Below are 20584 nucleotides of genomic sequence, written 5' to 3'. Positions count from 1 at the left end.
GGATGCGAGGAAGGGACGTGATGATGGAGGAAACGAAACTCCGAAATGAAAAATCCTCGCTCCACAATTTCTTGGTGACAGATACAATTGTTAAAAGGACACAGTTGAAACAAGAATCAAGATTACATTTGTGAAGACCTGCTCCCGCCATGATTCAAACGTGTGCCACATACGACACGCCCCTTAAATAATAAAAGACTTCCGCGTAGGCTACACCGGTGTATCCTCACTCTGGGGTGCTTTTCATTCCATAAATTGGTCTCCTCGTCTCCTCCACTCGCTTCCTCTCCTCGCGTCTTAGCTCCGCCCAGCGAGGACATGAAAGAGGGATGCGAGGAAGGGACGTGAGGACGGAGGAAATGAAACTCCGAAATGAAAAATCCTCGCTCCACAGCGTCAGTCCGAAGCGACGTCAATCACTGATGACGTTTGCACAGCTGTAAAAGCTGTAAAACGTGATATTATGGTCAGATCTGCAGTCAGACTGTTCTACTCCCGATTGCTATTGATGAGGTTTCAATTAAATTTCTTGGTGACAGATACAATTGTTAAAAGGACACAGTTGAAACAAGAATCAAGATTACATTTGTGAAGACCTGCTCCCGACATGATTCAAACGTGTGCCACATACGACACGCCCCTTAAATAATAAAAGACTTCAGGTGCATTTAAGCAATTGGAAGATCCTTCATCATGGCGGAGGGGAAACAACTTCCGGGTCGACGAAGGAGAGAGGAGACGAGGAGGCACAATTCAACGGGTGCTTTTCATTACGTTTAATTGTGCCTCCTCGTCTCCTCTCTCCTTCGTCGTTTCCCATCCGCCATGATGAAGGATCTTCCAATTGCTTAAATGCACCTGAAGGAGACGAGGAGCGAGGAGAGAGGAGGCTTCTGAAGGAGATCAGAGTAGTTTTGTTTTTTTACATTGATCATGGACAACCCATCCCACCCCCTGCATGAGACGGTAGGGGGCTTAAGCAGGTCCTTCAGTAATAGATTGCTGTATCCAGTCTGTAAGAAACAACAGGTCCTTCATTCCTAGATCTGCCAGACTGTTTAACTCCAGAATCATGTAATGTAGCACTGTGTTGATGCTGTCTTTCTCAATTCTACATAAAAAACCAGCTTTTTGTTTTGCACTACTGTTATCAATGCTAATGTATGCTCACATTTATCCATTTCACCTGGTTGTATATTTCTCTCAGCTGTGAATAACACAATTTATTATCCATATTGGTAACCGTATTTTTATAAACTGTATATATTGTGCATGTACATCAACCTAGTATTTCTCAATTGTATGTTCTCAGATGCAATAGCATTTCTTAAGTGCAATACAATCCATGTTATGTCAGTAGTTAGCCTTCTCATAAGACTACTATCGACAGTAGTTTTTTTTTTTATGGCAGCAGGATTCTTTGGCATTCACATTTTTTTATAATCTGTCCAAATGTACACATACAGTCATGGATGAAAGTATTGGCACCCCTCTGGAAGTGTTGATTTTCTAGCAAAAGTTGCACACTTTTGGAGGTTTTTTGACAAAATAACCAAACCAGGATCTTTTCAATACCTTAAAACAACTAAAACAACCATTGGTTTCCCCAAATTCAACACAAAATACCACCAAAATGCTGCGTGAAATGAAAACTGCATGGTCAAAAGTATTGGCAACCCTTCACAACAGGTGTCTTTTGTACTGATAAAAGCACATTTCTCATTGTTAGAATCTTGTGTTAAGATTATGGGTAGTCAGATATCAGCTAGCATTCCTGACAAATATCAGTCCATTTCTAAAGGACAATAGGCTCCAGTTGACTAACATTACAGTTCAATTGATTTCTATGGAAGGCATGATGTTTTCTCCTCAAATTTCCAAATATTTCAATAAATCAATCTCGCCTTTTACTGATTTACAGCACCAGAGGGAGCAAAATAGCCCTTGAGCATCACCTGGCCATAGCCATGCTTCACCTCCTATCAAGGTATTCTTCATTCTTCATCCTCCAGACATAACCACTGGTCAGGAGGCCCAAAAAGTTCTAGTCTTGTTCTGTTGCTTTATAGAATTAACTGCCAAACTTACTGTCACTCATTTATCTGGTTTTAGTTCAGTATTTTGCTCATGCCTATGGAACAGCAGTATGTATGGAAAAACAAGGAAAAATGAAGCGCAATTTCTATATAAGGCATCATGTTCTCTCCAAGGACTTCCAAATATTTGAATGAATCTACCTTCCCCTTTACATGCAGCTGATTTTCACTGCCAGAGGAAGCAAAATAGCCCTTCAGTACCACCTAGTTATTGCCATGCTTCAGTTTAGACAGGGCATACTTTTCAGTGTATGCTTCATTTTTACTTGTTTTTTGCATTCTGTATCTTGTATACTTTAATATTTCTATTTTGACCTCTTTATGCCACTGTGCTTGCTTTCTGTAACTTACTGGCTGAGATGATAAAAGTTCCCCAGTGTGGGATCAATAAAGTCCTATCTGATCTGATCTGATCTGATCTGATCTGATCTGATCTGATCTGATCTGATCTGATCTTATCTTATCTTATTTTTTGGACAGCTTAAGTAAACCATCATGAGCATCCTCCAAAAAAAGTAATAATCACAATGCAGTACAAAAAAGGAAGCCATCTATATTTGCACAAATTTATTTATCCATATGGTAGACATATTCACGTAGATTCTGAAGTGTATAACTTGCAAATGGAAAAAAAAAAATTCACCATCATCACCATAGAAAATACAGTGGACATATTTACAGAAATTCTTGATCACACTGACTTCAGAAAATACAGTGCTGTTTTTTGTAGCTTTTTATAAACCCATTATCACTATACTAATATTACATGCATGGAAACAGCTACCCAACCAAGCCTTGTGTCAAAATTCCAATTGACTGGACAGTGAAAACTTTATCATAAAACAAAAGCAGTTCAAATATGAACATAGTCAGAAGCTAAACCAAAGTATGTAGCTGGGGTTAACGTTTCTATGATATTACAGTGCATTAAGCTGTGTGTGAACATACTGGATCTGTCTGAAGTCAGGCTGCAGCTTGAACAACACAACATCATAGTGGTCAGATATAAAAACTATTCCTGTACAGATAATTGGGGGGGGGGGGGGGGGGGGTTGGTTTAAGACTATTATTCCCAGTTTTCATCATGCAAAACATCAATGTGGTCCACATAGCTATACTGGTCACTGCATCACAGGAAGCTCCAGCTTTTCACACTCTGTCAACTTCAGGGTTAAATGCTGAGCGATCTCATTCGGATCAGTGTACAGTGCAGCGGGAACATTCTGAATAAGAGACCAAGACCTGTGTTAAAATTACAACAATACAGTACATCATAGGAGACTTAACATATAATAATCAAGGCTTTTAATGCACATTCAACAAATGCTTTACATAAAATCTGGTGATAAAAAAATGCTTAATTTCAATTTAAAATTACTGGCATTATTGTCATTGATATGTTAAGTTTTTGTGCAAATACTGTAACAGGTGGAATTCAAGCTATTTTCTATGATATTTTTATTTCTATATACATGGATACAGAATCTTTATAAGTACATACTTATATGGTGATTTTGGGGTTTGTTTTTCAAATGCAAAACACTGTTTTGAAGAAAATCACTGCACACTGAAACATGTGACAGGTGCTACAATGGAAGTTGCAATTTGAAAACAATCAGCACTCCTGCACAATGTGTGACTTGCTGTTGAAATATTTATTTGATTACAACTTTTTGGCTTGTCCCACCCTTCAAGTATATGAACAGCATCAGAACACTTCCATATACACAGTATATAAAATAGGAGCTGCCTCAATCATTCAATTAGACTACAGAAATTGGTTTGGCTGATGATCATATCGAACTTACAAAAAGAATGTGCACCACCATTCAGAAAATAACATTATAAAGTTTAGAAAGACACAAAATGACTCAATATAATGATACCAATAAATTTTAAGCAACATCCATATAACTTCAAAGCTCTCCAAAGATCAGAAAACAGAAAAGAACAAGTGAATTTAGTCTGTCTATGAAGATTTTCATTCATTTAGGTACTTCTAAGTGGTTCTCAAAGACAACTAGACTTGTTTGAGGATCCAGAAGACATTTTGCCTCTCATCAAAAGGATCCTTCAGTTCTAACTGACTAGTGGGAAGTCCCAGGCATTTATCCTTTTGCAGGACTTCTATACAAAGAAGGAGCCTTGCTCCCCATCATCAGTAGCATCAACCCGGTTACCTACATTGCCAAACATCTAGTCACCATACTAGCCCCACTGATTGGCAAAACTCCACACCACATCAAAAACTCCCAGGATTTTGCCAACAAGGTAGGAAATACAATATTGGATTCAGATGAGACAATGGTATCTTATGATATAACTTCACTCTTCGCTGCACGTGCATTCCCACCCTGGAAGCAGTAAAGACTTTAAGGAAACTGCTGCTACAGGACAACACTGTCTCCAACAGAACCAATCTCTTCCCAGACCACATATGTGCCCTGACAGACCTCTGCCTGATAACCACCTATTTCTAGTACAACAAGGGTTGTACTAGATTTTAAAGCTCACTAAGTTTTATTTGAATTTCAGTATTTTGGAGATATGTGTATTTCACATGGAAGTTTCTGTGCAAATGTTTTGTTTGGAAATAATAATAATAATAATAATAATAATAATAATAGTAGTAGAAGTAGTAATAATGGGGCGCCTACCAATCAGGGGGTTGTTGGTTCGATCCCCAGCCTCGGCAGTCCACATGCCGAAGTATCATTGGGCAAGATCCTGAACCCCCAAAACTGCCCCGATGCTGCGCCATTGGCGTGTGAATTCATATGTATGTTGCTTTGGATAAAAGCGTCTGCCAAATGGCTGTAATTGTAATAACAATAATAATAATACATTTTATTTGTAGAGCACTTTTAACAATGCTCAAAGACGCTTTACAGGAGAAGGGTCAGATAAAATGGGTGTATGTATGGGTGGAGCAGGTCAGTAAGGTAGGATGGGGCAAAGTTGTGAAGGGATTTGAAGGTGAGGAGGAGCAGTTTATATTGAATGCAGTGAGGGATGGGGAGCCAGTGGTTCTGGAGGACGAGGGTGATATGGTCGTGAGAATGGTTTTGAGTGAGGAGTCAGGCAGCAGAATTTTGGATGTACTGGAGTTTATTGAGTGCTTTGGAGGTGGAACCGAAGAGAATGCTGTTACAGTAGTCTAGGCGGGAAGTGACAAAGGCGTGAATGAGAGTTTTGATGGCTGAAAAAGAGAGAGATGGGCGGAGTCGGGCAATGATGCGGAGGTGGAAGAATGCAGTTTTGGTTATGTATTTGATGTGGGGGTTCAAATGTGAAGTTTGTGTTGAATATCACACTGAGGTTGCGGATGTGAGGGGAGGGAGACAGGTGATGGTGATGGAGAGGTGGGGGGACTTTGTGAGGGATTTCGGGCCAATTGTGAGGAGTTCCGATTTGTCACAGTTAAGTTTGAAAATGTTTTTTTGCATCCAGAGTTTAATTTTGGTGAGAGTGGTATGGTTTGGGTGGAGATGGCTTTGGTGGAGATGTAAAGTTGAATGTCATCAGCGTAACAGTGGAATGAAGGTTGTGCCAATGGATGATGTCACCAAGGGGGAGGAGGTAGAGGATGAAGAGAAGAGGACCAAGTACCGAACCTTGAGGGACACCGTGGGACTGTGGGGCGGTGGAGGAGGTGCAGTTGTTGATCTTGATGAATTGTTGAGGTAAGATTTAAACCAGGTGAGGGTGTGCCAGTTGATGTTTAGGGTGCAGTTCAATGTACCTGAGGAATTTATGGTATAATATAAACCTTAGGAAACAGAATCAGTGCAATCCTCAAATGGTCATTGTTTTGGGGAAATTATTAACCAACACCAGGTGCATGTGACAACCAGTTGTCCTTTTGTTGCGGGACAGTATAAAAGTCAAGACATTGTGGAGATCTGGAGAGAACACTCTGCATGAGTCTTCCCTCCATGCTGCATGTATTAAAGAGACCTCCTCATCACACCGAGTCTGTAATTCTCTAAAGAATTAGCAACTCTCAATGATCAACAGGGAGAATTTCCCTTGCAGGAGAGGAGGAGATCATTTGTGACTTTGAGAAGAGCTGTTTCTGTGCTGTGTTCAGTGCGGAATCCAGACTGAAAAGTTTTGTAGAGGTTATTGGAGGTGAGATGGGTTTTCAACTGGCAGCAACGGCACGTTCTAGAGTTTGTTTTCTTTAAATCATTTTTTGGGGCTTTTCTAGCCTTTATTATAGAGACAGTTGAAGGTATGACAGGAAAGGGGGTAGAGGGAGGGGATGACACAGCAAATGAGCAGCAGGTGGGAGTTGAACCTGCGGCCACTGCAAAGGACTGACAGCCTCGATACATGGGGCACACACCCTACTAGCTGAGCTATAAAGGATTTCCCCTCGGTGATCAATAAAAGAACACTGATTCTGATTCTGATTCTGATAGAGGGGTGCCCCTCATTCTAGAGTTTTTAATAAGAAGGTGAGGTTGGAGAAAGGCCGGAAATTACTGGGGGAGTTTGGATCAAGTCCCAGGTTTCTTGAGGACGGGTGTAACCGAGGCAGGTTTGAGAGGTACGGGGACAGAGCCAGTACTGAGGGAGGTGTTGATGATTTTGATGATGAGGGGGAGATGACAGGGAGGCAGTTCTTAAGGAGGGTGGATGGGATAGGGTCCAGGCAAGATGAAGAGTTATTTGTTCTGGAGATGTATTTGGACAGTTCTAGGGGGGAGAGAGGGAAGAAAAGAACCAGAGGGGGAATGGTGAGAGGAATGGGGGGAGGAGAGGGGGAGGAAGGAGGGGCGGATGAGGTAGATAACCTGCTGTGGATGGAATCAATTTTGTTTTGGAAAAAGGAGAGAAAGGAGTTGCAATGGTCAGTTGTGAATGAGTTGGAGATGTTATGGTGGTGGTGGTGGTGGTGGTGGTTGGGGGGGGGGGGGGGGGGGTTTGCTGATGGTGGAGAAGAGAGCCTTGGGGTTATTGGAGCCAGAGTGAATCAGGTGAGAGTAGTACGTGAACCGGGCAGATTTCAGGGCATCTTTGTACTCTTGGAGGAAGTTGGCGCAGGCTTAAAGGTGAACTGTGATGTGTGTTTTCTTGTAAAGTCTTTTCAGCTGTCATTTACGGGATTTCATATGATGAAGTTCAGGGGTGTACCAGGGAACAGAGTGGGTGAATGTGACTGTTTTGGATTTAAAGATCTAGACAGGAGAGGGTTTGGTTGTCGTAATTGATGAGGTCAGTAGGGTTGGCAAAGGATAAAGGGGGGGAGGCGGACATGGCAGTGGATAGTGAAGCAGAAAGTACAGAGGGGGAGATGGATTTGATGTTTCTGAAGGAGATTGTCCGTTTTTCCTTGGGCATGGGGGTGGGGAGGTTTATGTCCATAATTATTGCAGGTGATCAGAGATGTGGAGATTAAAGCTGGAGATGTGCAGGACTGAGAGACGAGAGGAGCAGACCAGATCAAGGATGTGCCCACGGTTGTGGGTGGGGAAGTTGACATGCTGGGTGAGGTTGAGGGATTGTAGCAGCTCCATGAAGTCGGAAGCAGATTTGCAGTTAGCACTGTCAATGTGAAGGTTAAAATCTTAGCTAATGCTGCTAATTTATTTGGGCTTTAGATTATCACATTGACTGAGTGGAGACTGAGAGAGATGCCAGATGTTTTTTCGAATCATGGCTGGCTGCCAGGTTTTTGTACTGAGACCAGTGTGTGCCTTATGAGCAGATTAGCAGTTAAGCAGAAGTACCCTCACATGCAGTGTTTTGAGTATGGCAGACTATTGGTAGAGTTAGTGTTTGTATTAGCTGCTGGATATGAATAAGCAGTCAGAGAAAATATAGTCTTAGGTTTAATTTGAGGATGTGATCAGTTTCTATTTCTCCATACTCAATTGGTGGGACTGTAAATAAATATTGTTGACATGTTTGTATCTTATTAGAGGCCTGTTTGTGCATTGTGCGCGTGGTGTTGCTTTTCGGTTTTCACACAGAGCACTCCAACATATAGCTGTTTCAGTGTTTGTGTATAACCAAGTACAATGTTATATAATGTGTCTGGTGGAAATTAAAGATATTACCTGTGCAATGTTTCAACTGCTCAAATAGGTGGAGTTAATTGCAGCAGTACAGCAAAAGGCATTTAACTTGGGTTTCTTCTTTGAAAAAAATCGGCTGTAGTAGGACAATTGGTACATGTTCTCGGGAAGAAGATATGTGCTTAGAGGAAGAGAAAGACCATGAAAAAAGAGAGAATGCAAAGGAAAGAGCAGAAGTGGACAAAGACAGAGCAATGATGTGGCAAGCTGAACCAGCATTGGATATTAAAGCAGGCAAACAATTTGCTGCCACCTTTTGATGAAAATTTAGTGGACATATTTTGGAACCTTATGTGGATTTGTGGATGAAAACGAAACAGGATGTTGATGCTATCTACCTGCCTGCATGTTAGCTTATAGGAATGACATAATAAAAATACTTTAGGTCCAAAGACTAAATATGCAAATTAAGTGGGTTTTTTTTGGGTCATAAACTCTGTTTAGGTCTGACCAGGGCTCTCATATTTCTACTCTTTTGCTGTGTAGCTTGATATCAGTGCATGACATGTTATGGCTTACCTTAAGTTCTGCTATTTTGCTTTCCCTTGTGCTGAACTCTCGTAGCATGTAATTCTTTCCAGCCTGGAATAAAAAAAACAGCGTTGCAATTGGAGCCTTTGCCATAGTCACAGTGGATTAACATTTAAATTCTATGATTTGCTCATTACAAAAACCAGCACTGCACTTTGCCCTGTCTGGAGGTAACCAACTTGCCTCATGATACAGTCGTGTGTCATTTATTCTAATCAGCACTCCATCCACTCGTAAGAAGAAACGCAGCAACAAGAAGAAACTGGTAGGCATCACCCTCTGCATTATCAACAAAACATACAGCAACACATTTGTTGAAAATGTTGCCTGTAACATTGCATAATGACACAGTATATTACAGAAATGCAAAAAACAAGTTTTGGAATCGGGTACACTATGTTAAATTACGTTATTTACTTTGTGAGCTTGGAGCTTTTATTCTACCACAAATTCTACCACTGAACTTTGCCTGCTGAACTCTCTCTCATTCCCAGAGTGCACCTGTGGGGTAGTTCCAAGGGCTGAAGTGAGAATTTGTGTAACTGTGTGAGGGCAGTACCTGCAAAAGAGTGCTGGGCTCTCAATGAAACTTCCCTGAATAAATGAAGATTGGCGGCTAAGGCTACTGCCTTGGTAAATTAGGCACTGATTACACACAGACTGGGGCCAAAAAATAAATTAAAAGCTCAGTGGAACTTTATCTTCCTCTGACTTGAATAAATAGTACCAGCTTGTTTACATGAACACAGCACTCACAATTTTGACACTGATCATTGAGACTCCGTGGTCATGCAGCTCATCTTCAAACAACAGCACCTCATCAAAGAACATGATCTGTTCCCGGGCCTTTAACTTCTCCATGTTGATACGTTCTGCTGTGTTAGTCACCTTCAGATGAACAACAAGTTGAAATGAAACACAGGTGGAAGTAGAGCTGTTCAAAGACAGAAAATGAAACTCATTTTGGAGACTTTTTAACAGTGCAGTTAACAAAGGTGTTGATACTGTGTTCCATTCCATTACTGTATTTTACCCACCTTTATCTGCATACCTTCTCCTATCAGAGTACCTCTATAGTCTGTGGTGTATGTCCAGTCGTAGGGTCTCACCACCTCTTTCGAGTGATCAGAATCCACTCTGGAAGAAGATGACAGAGATTCATGCAATTGAAGTAGGTGACATTATTTGTGTTCCTGCAAATTAACTGTTTTACTTTTTTTTTTTTTAAACAAAGTTTTTCAACACAAATCAGTGCCCCTATATGTGATATCTGTGATGTCCTGTTGTGTCAGTGTCAGGGTGTCCAGCCAACAGTTTGAGAGCTGCACACAGCTGGTTATTCTATTTTATTATTTCAGTTTGTGGCAAAGTTCATTATAATTGTAAATCTCTGCTCTAATATGAGATCCAATCTCTTTCATTGATGGGACAAAACCACATACTAATCATATACTGGTACAAAAATAAACAAAAAACTTGCATGGTAATGGCAAGGTTTTCATGGCATTTTGTACCATTTCCTCCATCTTTCTTGACTGCAGTGAAGAACATTTCTGCGTCATTTGCCTGACCGAGTATAAAGAGTGCTCTCATTTGGCAACAAACTCAAGTTCTTTCCAGTGTGTCTGAAAAAAGGAGATCTGATGCATTTGCACTACGTGTTGGATACGAGTACACAAACAGCTGATGAGCTAAAAGCAAGTGCAGTAAAGTATGCTTTACGGCTTGAAAAGCCACAACAGGATTTTGAGAACAGATCTACTGGTGAAGAGACTGAAAAATTACTGTATGTTCCTCATTAACCCTTTGATTGCTGAATCGGCAGCAATAGCTCAAATATATGATGAAATTGTCTGTTGTCTGTCAAGTCATTCTGCAAGAGGGGAGCTTTGAATTTAAAAAAAAACAGTGCCAGCAAAGAAACATACTGATGTTAGAGACAGGCTGCACTCCAACTGCTATCAATACTTGGGCCAATTTGTTTTGAACATGAAATCAAATCACTGATCAATCTTCACTGACACACATACAGTAAGTGAGTTGATCCTAGGGCCCACAGTGGAATAGAAGCCAGTGTATTCCTAGCAAAATCCAAAATGATTGTGGAATACAAAGAATGCCTGAAATTCCACTTAGTCTAAATCAGCAAAGTGTAAGCTGAATAACAATTAACAATGAGTGCTGCCTTTGTATCGTATTGACATTTGGAGTTTGTGTGTGTCTGCTAGGGTATTTGTTTCTTTAAAGTATCATGGCTGTTTTGTTAGCTATAAGAGTCTGATTGTTTGGCCACAGCTGTTTAAAAGTTTTGTATATCAAAAAAAAAAAAAAAAAAAAAAAAGCCTCCACCCGCGGCCTTTGGTAACACATTGTGATGCTCATCTTGCCTGCTCTCCTGCCATTCCTGAGCACAGGCCACCTTGACAGCATCCTCCATGTTGCTGACTCTCTTAAGGGCATCAATGGCATTGAATTCAATGCCGTAGCCATCTGTGTGCTGGATGCGCAAGGTATTGTCCCCAAACAGCATCTCTGGAAGGGAGGGCATGTTCATCTCCTCTGCTAACCTGGAAAGGCAAACAGCAAATAGCTGGCTTCTGGTAAGACTTTCACAAGGTGACACTTGTCTACACAGGGAAAAACTTTGCTCAACTTAGTTAACTGTAGTAAATCTCATTAATATAGCTTGGGAATTAGTTTGCAATGCAATTTTTGTACATGCTCAGGAATTCCACACTGTGTGAAAACTTCACTTTTACAGAAAAATGTATGTCTGCTGGATGCAAAGCTTAAGTGAACATACATTTATATAATGATGCTTACAGTGTATGAAATATTCAAACACAAGCCAACAGCAAATTACCACAGGACCTAGCAGCTCAGGCTCAGTCAAGACTTTGTCCATTGGAAACATTTCAGAAACAGAGTGCCTGATCTTCAGCAGATACTTTTCTAATTTAGTTTAGAGATGTTTTGCCAATAGTTTCTGTGCTGTAAAAAATGAATATACATTTACAGCTAATCTATATGTGTTAACTGGTGATTTTGGGCTGTACTTTACTCAGTTTAATTACTGTACCACCTCTGTCTGTTATTTTTCCATGTTCTGAAATACATGAAATCCAAGCAGTCACTGACACACATACAGTACAGGTGAATTCCATCAAGTAGCCATGGTGGAACACAGTCTAAGCCAGACTTTAAAAGGATTGTGGAATACAAGGAATGCCAGAAGTTCTACTTCATCTAAAGCAGCAGCAAAGTACAGGTGTAAAGTATATTGGTATAATACCAATGAAAATGGTATAGTGTTGTTGCATCTTACTGGAATTTGGAGTTTGTGTGCCAGGATATGCCCTAGTGAAAAAGATATACTAAGATATACTAAATATTAGTATATTTAGTACATAAAGTGTAGTACATAAAGTGTACTTGCATCTAGACTATTAAATTGTGTAGTTGAAGTATGCAAAATTGGAACACCTAATTTTGCACTTATTACACTTAAATAGTATTTAAGTTGTACATATGTCCAAATTAAGTTGTATTAAGTATACTTGACTGTGCTAAAATGGGACTATTTTCTGTTTACTAATTATACTAATTATTTTTCTAATCACTCATGCTGTTCTTCAATTTATAGTGCAACTGAAATACATTTATAATATAATGTAAGTTGTACTTCGAGTGTACATTAAATCTTACACTAACAGATTACAAATACATCTACACTGGGTATTTCAATATATAGCTGCAATATATATAATATTCAATATAATAACAAAAGTGTATTTTGACTTGAGCATTTTCAAAATGGTAAATGGACTGTATTTATATAGTGCTTTCCTAGTCTTAATGGCCACTCAAAGCACTTTTACAACAGCAGTCAGCTATTACAGCAGTGGCTACGTACCACCTGTTTTATATGAGCAGAAACCATTCATAGCCACACACCTTAACGCAGGCCAGGGATCGAACCCTCAACCTTCTGGTGAGTGGATGATTGCTTAATATTGATAAATAAATGCTTAAATATATTGCACTTAAAATGTGCATGAAATGTACTACTAATAGATTACAAGTACATTAGTATGTTTATATATTGCTTGAGCATATCCAGTACACATTAAATGTAACTGAATAATCCTAAAATTATATAGTTCAATTTATTCATTTCATAGCAGTGTAAAATTAATATATTTTAAATCTGAATAAGTTAATTTAAATGCACTACTATATTAATAGTGTTTTAACACACTTAAACACACTGAAAATATATTAGAAAAGTAGGCCTGGGAGCTTGAGGGTTCTGCGCATGATCTTGGCTGTTCCCAGGAGTGCGCTCTTCTGGACAGAGATCTCAGATGTTCTTCCTGGTATCTGCTGGAGCCATTCTCCCAGCTTGGTTACCGCTTCGAATGCCCTGATCACTACTGGGACCACTTTTGCCGTTATGCCCCACATCTTCTCCAACTCCTCCTTGAGACCCCAGTATTTCTCAAGCTTCTCATGCTCTTTCTTCCTGATGTTACTGTCACTGTCACTACATCCACCACTATGTTTGGTTGGTTCGCCATCACCATCGTCTGGAACTGGAAGTCCCACAGGAACTTGGCTCGGTCATTCTGGATCACCTTTGGAGGCGTCTTCCACCTTGATCCTGGGACCTCCAGCCCATACTCGGTACAAATGTTCCTATGTACGATGCTAGCCACCTGGTTATGACGCTCCATGTATGCCTTCCCTGCCAGCATCTTACACCCCGCTGTTATGTGCTGGATTGTCTTAGGGGCATCTTTGCACAGCCTGCACCTGGGGTCTTGTCTGCTGTGGTAGATCCTGGCCTCTATTGACCATGTGTTCAAGGCTTGCTCTTGTGCGGCCATGATCAGTGCCTCTGTACTGTCTTTCAGTACAGCCCTTTCCAGCCACTGGTATGTTTTCGCTATGTCAGCCACTTCCTCAAGCTGTCGATGGTACCTGCCATGCAGGGGCTTGTCTGTCCATGCCAACCCTTCTGGCTCCTCCTTACTGGGCATCTGCAGCCTGAGGCATTCACTCAGCAGGTCATCATTGGGGGCCACCTTCCTGATGTACTCTCAGAGGTTTACTGTGTCCTCCTGGATAGTGGCTCTAATGCTCACTAGTCTGCGGCCTCCTGTCTTCCACTTAGTGTATAGCCCCAGGACGCTGGACTTCGGGTGAACCCCTCCATTCATCGTAAGGAGCTTCCTTGTTCTTGATATCAGTGGCTTCCATTTCTTCCAGTGGCCAGGATATTATACCAGATGGGTATCTGATTACTGGCAGGGCGTAAGTGTTTACTGCCTGGATCTTGTTCTTGCCATTCAGCTGACTCTTCAGGACCTGCCTCACCCCCTGAAGGTATCTGGCTGTGACTGATCTCCGTGTTGCCTCCTCATGATTGCCATTTGCCTGTGGGATCCCTAGGTATTTGTAGCTGTCCTGAACATCTGCTATGTTGCCTTCAGGTATTTCAACCCCTTCAGTGGCGACCATCTTCCCTCTTCTGCACACCATCCGTCCACACTTATCCAGTCCGAATGACAACCAGATGTCATTGCTGCATATCCTGGTGAGATGACTGAGGGAGTCAATGTCACGCTCACTCTTGCCATACAGTTTGATGTCATCCATATAGAGGAGGTGGCTGATTGTTGTCCCACTTCCCAATCAGTATCCAAAGCCACTTTTGGTGATGATCTGGTTAAAGGGGGTTTAGGCCTATGCAGAACAACAGGGGGGCAGTGCATCTCCACATTTGATGCTCACTTCTGCAATTGGCTGTGAGTTGGCTTCCAGAGTTGTCTTCTACAACCCCATCGAGTTCTTGATGAAGGCTCTAAGTGTCGATCTTATACAGGTCTAGGCACTCCAGTATCCATGTGTGTGGCATCGAGTCATAGGCCTTCTTGTAGTCAATGCAGGCAGAGCACAGGTTGGTACTTCTGGTCTTACAGTCCTGGGTGACTGCCCTGTCAACCAGTAGTTGGTGTTTGGCTCCTCTGGTGTTGTTGCCAATTCCTTTCTCTGCTCTACTCATGTACTGATCCATGTGCCTACTCATCTTAGCCGCTATGATGCCTGACAGGAGCTTCCATGTTGTACTCAGACAGATTATAGGCCGGTAGTTGGATGGTACCGGGCCCTTCTGTGGGTCTTTCATGATGAGGACTGTACGGCTTTGGGTCAGCCACTCTAAGTGGGTTCCCAATCTTAGCAGCTGATTCATCTATGCCGCCAGTCGTTCGTGGAGTGTGGTTAGCTTTTTGAGCCAGTAGGCATAGATCATGTTGGGCCTAGGTGCTGTCCAGCTTAGACACTCTTTCTTGGATGTCTGCAGTGGTAATTTCTATTGGTTCCTGTTCTGGGAGGCTACCGTGGTCTGCTTTCAATTCAAGCAGCCACTGTGCATTGGTGTTATGTGATACCTCCTTCTCCCAGATACTCTTCCAGTAGAGCTCATTTTCAGACTTTGGTGTATCTGGGTCTTCTTACTACGATGCCATCGACGCCTTTCTGTAGCTCAGTTAGCAAGCTAACTTCCCTCCTTGTTGCCGTGATCTTGCTCTCCAGTCTCCTCTTCCATGGAGGGTTCCCCTGCTCCTTCTGGCTACTGCTGTTCATCTTATAGCCTAGCATGCGCAGGATGACTGTTGCCATTGTATACATCAGTAGAGATTCATCTGGTATTTTGTCTCTTAGCCTTAACCTTGGCAGGTAGGTGGTTGTGTTCCCCCAGGATTCTGTTACCTGTTACCGAGCCGGTATGGCTTTATCTGTTATTGTTGCTCTTATCTGAGGTGTAGGCTTCTAAGTGCAAAGGGTCTTGCCTAAGGACCCACCTGGATATAACCCCGCCCTCCCGTGTGTCAGTAGCCTAAACCACTGAGCTATCCAGTCAGTTTTATATATATATATATATATATATATATATATATATATATATATATATATATATATATATATATATATATTCCCCCACTTGGGTGTGATTGTTTCTATAAAGTAGTATGGCTGTTTCTTTATCTCTGAATGTCTGATTTGTTAGCCACAGCTGTTTTACTTAAAACAAAATTAAAATCTAACGTCTTATCTACTGTAATTTGAAATGTGTATGTGCAACCCAAGATCAGTATGCCTGCTGTCAATTTTGTCTGAAACATGATTGACCTAGGCATGTGCAAGGTGTCTTTTATGAATCATGGCTGATGGGCTGCTTTGTTTTTTAATCCTATGAGTAATTATGAGTGGTTGGTGCCAGATCTATTCTTAACATATAGCTACTGGAGTGTACTGCCTAAGTATATCATTTAAGACACACTTAGAAAATAAGGATCTGCAGGGTTGAACATAACTAAAAGTTTAACCCACCAGAGGGCCCAGCGAGTAAAAAGTTGAAGACAAATGCATATCTGCCACAGATTATAAGAGGAACAGCTCACCGGTCAATGTCTTTGGATTTCATGATGTGATTTTTGGCAGCAGTCACTTTCCATGGTCCAAAGGTGAAGTCCTGCTTACTGCTCTTAAAACCATGTGACATCATTGTGGACAGAGAGGCAAACTTCAACTGCAAAACAGATAATGAGCACACTTTTCAAACAGATTTGACTGACAGACACTCAAATAAGGGCATTTGTATGGTGTATCAGATCTCTTTCACTGATGATACTTGTGTTTGGCTCCTCTATTAAATATGAGTTTCTAAAAGGTGCAGGCAGATTTCAGTCAAGTTGGGTTTAACTATATTTAACAATAAAAATTACTTAGAGTTATGTTGTTGTTCTTATTATTTCTCGATTTCTTCATGCAAAGATATGCTTGACTTTGAGAATATTTTGAATATAAGAATAAGAATACTGGCAACAGTACTTTTTTATGGCAGTAGGATTTTTATAGCATTTGCATTTTTTATAATCTGTACAACTGTACACATACAGTCATGGACGAAAGTATTGGCACCCCCTTGGAAGTATTGGTTTTCTAGCAAAAGTCGCACACTTTTGGAGGTTTTTTGATAAAATAACCAAACCAGGATCATTTCAATACCTTCACACAACTAAAACAACCATTGGTTTCCCCAAATTCAACACAAAATACCACCAAAATGCAGTGGGAAATGAAAACTGCATGGTAAAAAGTATTGGCACCCCTTCACAACAAGTGTCTTTTGTACTGATAAAAGCACATTTCTCATTGTTAGAATCTTGTGTTAAGGTTATGGGTAGTCAGATATCTGCTCTGGTAGCATTCCTGACAAATATCAGTCCATTTCTAAAGGACAATAGGCTCCAGTTGACTAACATTACAGTTCAATTGATTTCTATGGAAGGCATGATGTTTTATTCTCGGATTTCCAAATATTTCAATGAGTCATAGTTGTTTTTCTATTCTATATCCTGTAAACTTTTTTTATTTTGACCCCTTTATGCCACTGTGTTTGCTTTTTGTAATAATTGCTGGCTGTAATGACTGAATTTCCCAAGAGTGGGATCAATAAAGTCTTCTCTTATTTTATAAAGGGCTGTCTGATCTCACTGTATGCTACTCTGCAACTGTTGTATGGAAAGGCTGAGCTGACTGAGTTGGACAGAGGTAAGGTCAGGGCTCTGTGCAGGTAAGCAGAATTTCTCAACATCAAATTGGGAAAATTACACAAATGCAGGTCGATTAAGATTTAAGATATACTTTACTATACTTTATTAATCACAGCACACACATGCTACAGGGGGGGACTGCACACACGCCATGCTTAGTGAAATTATTTTCTCCACATTTGACCCATCCTGGAAAGTCCTTCCTCCGTGGCAATTCCTTTCGTCACCGTCAGGTGGTGTTTTAGTGGGGTTTTTTTTAATGGAGGATACCCCAGGTGAACACGGGGAGAACATGCAAACTCCACACAGAGAGGCCCCTTTCCTCGAGCAGGCGCTGAAGGCATGGTGGAGGACACACCCCTGGCGCCCACAGTGGGAATCGAACCCGGGACCTTCTAACTGTGAGGCGACAGCGCTACCACCACACCACAGTGTGCCACCATTAGTAACAAATTCTAACAAACAAAATATCTATGCTGAGAATCGAAAATCAAAAATGACTGTTAAGCGTTCAGCCACCTGACACAAGTTGCTTGGGACCTGCCAGAGTTGCTGCCAGCTGCTGTCCTTGCTTGCTTGCTTGCACACACACACACACACACACACACACACACACACACACACACACACACACACACACAGATGTCAAACATCAATGTTCACATGCTAACACACCTTCACATGTCTTCAAGTCCTTTTGTTGCTCAAGTCACATTTGAGCTACACTGATACTGAATGAGTGTGTCAAATACTGGTTGTGATTTATCTTGCTCTCCATTACTAGATCTGTATTTATCTTCATGGACACTTAATTAACACATAGCTCATGGTTTTCGTTTTGTTTTGTTTGTTTTGTCTTTTAAAAAGAACTTCATTTCAAAGGTTATTTTGTTTATCCACGAATTTTAATTGTATCATTTAAATTTACTTAATCCAATTAATTTATAAATTCACATGATCATTTATTCAGTCATATTCACATTAGCTGCTTAATCTTAACCCTGTTCTGAGTTCGTCTTACAGTTATTTACTCATGTAACCATTTTTCAAATACACCCATGAAAATATTGGTTTAGGACGACACTTTGTTGTATCGATATGCTTTTTCACCAAACATAACAATCAAAAGCAAGTCCAAATGTCGTTCATTCTACTTTCTGAAAGAAATCAGCTGTATTCACGATGATAGATCCAGTATTCTGCTTTCGCCTTATTTGTTCCTCTCATGTATAATCACAAAAAAGAATAAACTGCTTTCGGCTTCGTTTTGCCACATTTCTTCTGGCGGTCTGGATGATGTTTGAACATAAAAGACAGCTGTACATGGCCAGAAAAACTGTTAGTCAGTCCATCTGTGTGTTTAAAAAAGTATTTTCACAGAGAAAAAACATCGTTTACCTTGGTATTGTTGTCAAACGCTACCGGCCATGGAGACTACTTGAGTGCGACGGTAAACACAGTCCGGTTTGAGTTTGATATTCTCACGCTGTAGTTCCGCTACTTGTTCACGTGTCAACTGCCGCCCAGACGTTGGTTGCGGTCGAATAATCCTTTTTTTTTTTTTTTTTTTTTTTTTTTTTTTGGTCTAGACTGGGGACGGTTCCTAACTGAGTGAAACGACCCGGAAGTATTTTCTTCTTCTTCTTTGAGATTTTATGGTAGTTGGCATCCATGATGTTGCATTACTGCCGTCCTCTGGTTTTACTATCTTTATCCATTTTAAGGGGAGATACTGCAGCACCTCCCTGGAGTGGCCTGTCCAGTCCAGTCGTCCTTAGAGAAGGAAATATCGATTTACCCGCAAGTATGTCAGTGGCAGCCATAATAAGAGCTATTCAAATTCTTTTTTTTCTCCCAAACTTTATTTTCATCAAAATGTGCATGTAACTTATAACCTAATACACACACCAATATATATAAGGAAGATACAAGGTAGAATATAAGGAAGAATCATGTTTTTTTTTAGCTGACAAAATAAAAGAAGTTGGTATACTTTTAATAGATATATCATATTGATTATGGTTGCAATAGAAATTTTATTTGAAACAGAATTCCATCTAACTTACACCTCCTACAGGAATTGCTCTCTCTAGCTCCTCCTGTGATATCTGTGCCTCACAGTTGCTGGATCTCACCACGTGAATGAACAAGGAGAGGCCCACATGTAAAAACCAAAATTCCATCATGCCTTGCAAATCTCACCTGAGTGCAAGATTCCAATTGGACGAGACCCACATTATACCCACCTTACCTCTTACCTCTCCACTGTGACTTGATGTTGCTACAGAATTGTTATCATTGTATTGTTCCTAATAAAACATTTGTACTTTAAGTAGCCTAGGCAACAGTCTTTTAACTCACTGGATTAGAAACAGACTGTGTTCATTGAACACATTTGGACCCTGGAAGAGATTAGCTCTATGTGTATTTGATGATTGGATGATCTCACTGTTCCTGCCCAAGATTACCAGTTTTTGTGCTTCCCGCCATTATTTTGCCAGATATATCCTCCATTGGAGGATGGCATCTTCTAAATTCAGCATTCAACAGCTTTCAACAGATTTTCTCAAAATTGCCTCTGCACAAAACTGGCAAGTTTACCAACTCCCTGGGGATAAATAAAAACAAGAACATTTTCATTGAAAGAATTTAACTTCTTTTCAGTGTATTTTCTTTTCAATGATGGGGCTGTGAGACTGCCACTCTTATCTCATTTTCAATGTCCAGCTTTGACCTGTATTTTGTCCTTATTGAGGCAACTGCAGAAATCTCACACAAGTGGGATGTGGCAAAAAGATAGGTGTGTGGCCAGAGCTCTCCTGCCTAGCAATGGGTCATTCTTTTCCACTCCAATCCAAAAGGGCAGACCAAAGAGTTTTCATACATAGGATCGCTGTGCTCTGCAGCCTATTGACCTGATTTCAGGTTCTCAAATGAGTCTATATTCTCCTCTTTCACTCACTGCTCCCACGTCTCTAGTTTTCTTGTGAATGATGTGATTTTAACTGCCAGCTATGGAAGGTGTTTGCTGCTGCCCTGCATCTGCAGATTTTGTTCGAGTTTCTGAAACATGTCACTAAGGTATGCAAGTTTCATGAGGAAATTATTGTTAAATCCATAGGCAAGTTCATTACCCTCTTCCTCCAAGAAGATTCTGATCTCATCCCACAGTTCAAACACTTTGGATAAAGCCTTCCCATGTGACAGTGCTTGGACCAATTCTATTCACCAGATATACGCTTCCTTTGGGAAA

General features: G+C 40.8%; 1 protein-coding gene across 1 annotated transcript; it reads right to left on the bottom strand.

The window, feature by feature from the left end:
• Positions 1-2649: 2649 nt before the first annotated feature.
• tiprl (TIP41, TOR signaling pathway regulator-like (S. cerevisiae)) lies at positions 2650-18948 on the bottom strand. Its single transcript, XM_070983880.1, has 8 exons — positions 18730-18948; positions 16177-16304; positions 11098-11277; positions 9748-9847; positions 9467-9598; positions 8894-8989; positions 8699-8761; positions 2650-3319 (listed from the first exon to the last, which is right to left on the bottom strand). The coding sequence occupies exons 2-8, from the start codon at positions 16278-16280 to the stop codon at positions 3218-3220; spliced, it is 777 nt and encodes a 258-aa protein (XP_070839981.1). The 5' UTR covers positions 16281-16304; positions 18730-18948; the 3' UTR covers positions 2650-3217.
• Between the last annotated feature and the right edge of the window lie 1636 nt (positions 18949-20584).

The sequence above is a fragment of the Chaetodon trifascialis genome, chromosome 16 (genome assembly GCF_039877785.1).
Source record: "Chaetodon trifascialis isolate fChaTrf1 chromosome 16, fChaTrf1.hap1, whole genome shotgun sequence".
Lineage (NCBI taxonomy): Eukaryota > Metazoa > Chordata > Actinopteri > Chaetodontiformes > Chaetodontidae > Chaetodon > Chaetodon trifascialis.
This window is presented reverse-complemented; position numbering and strand designations above follow the sequence as displayed.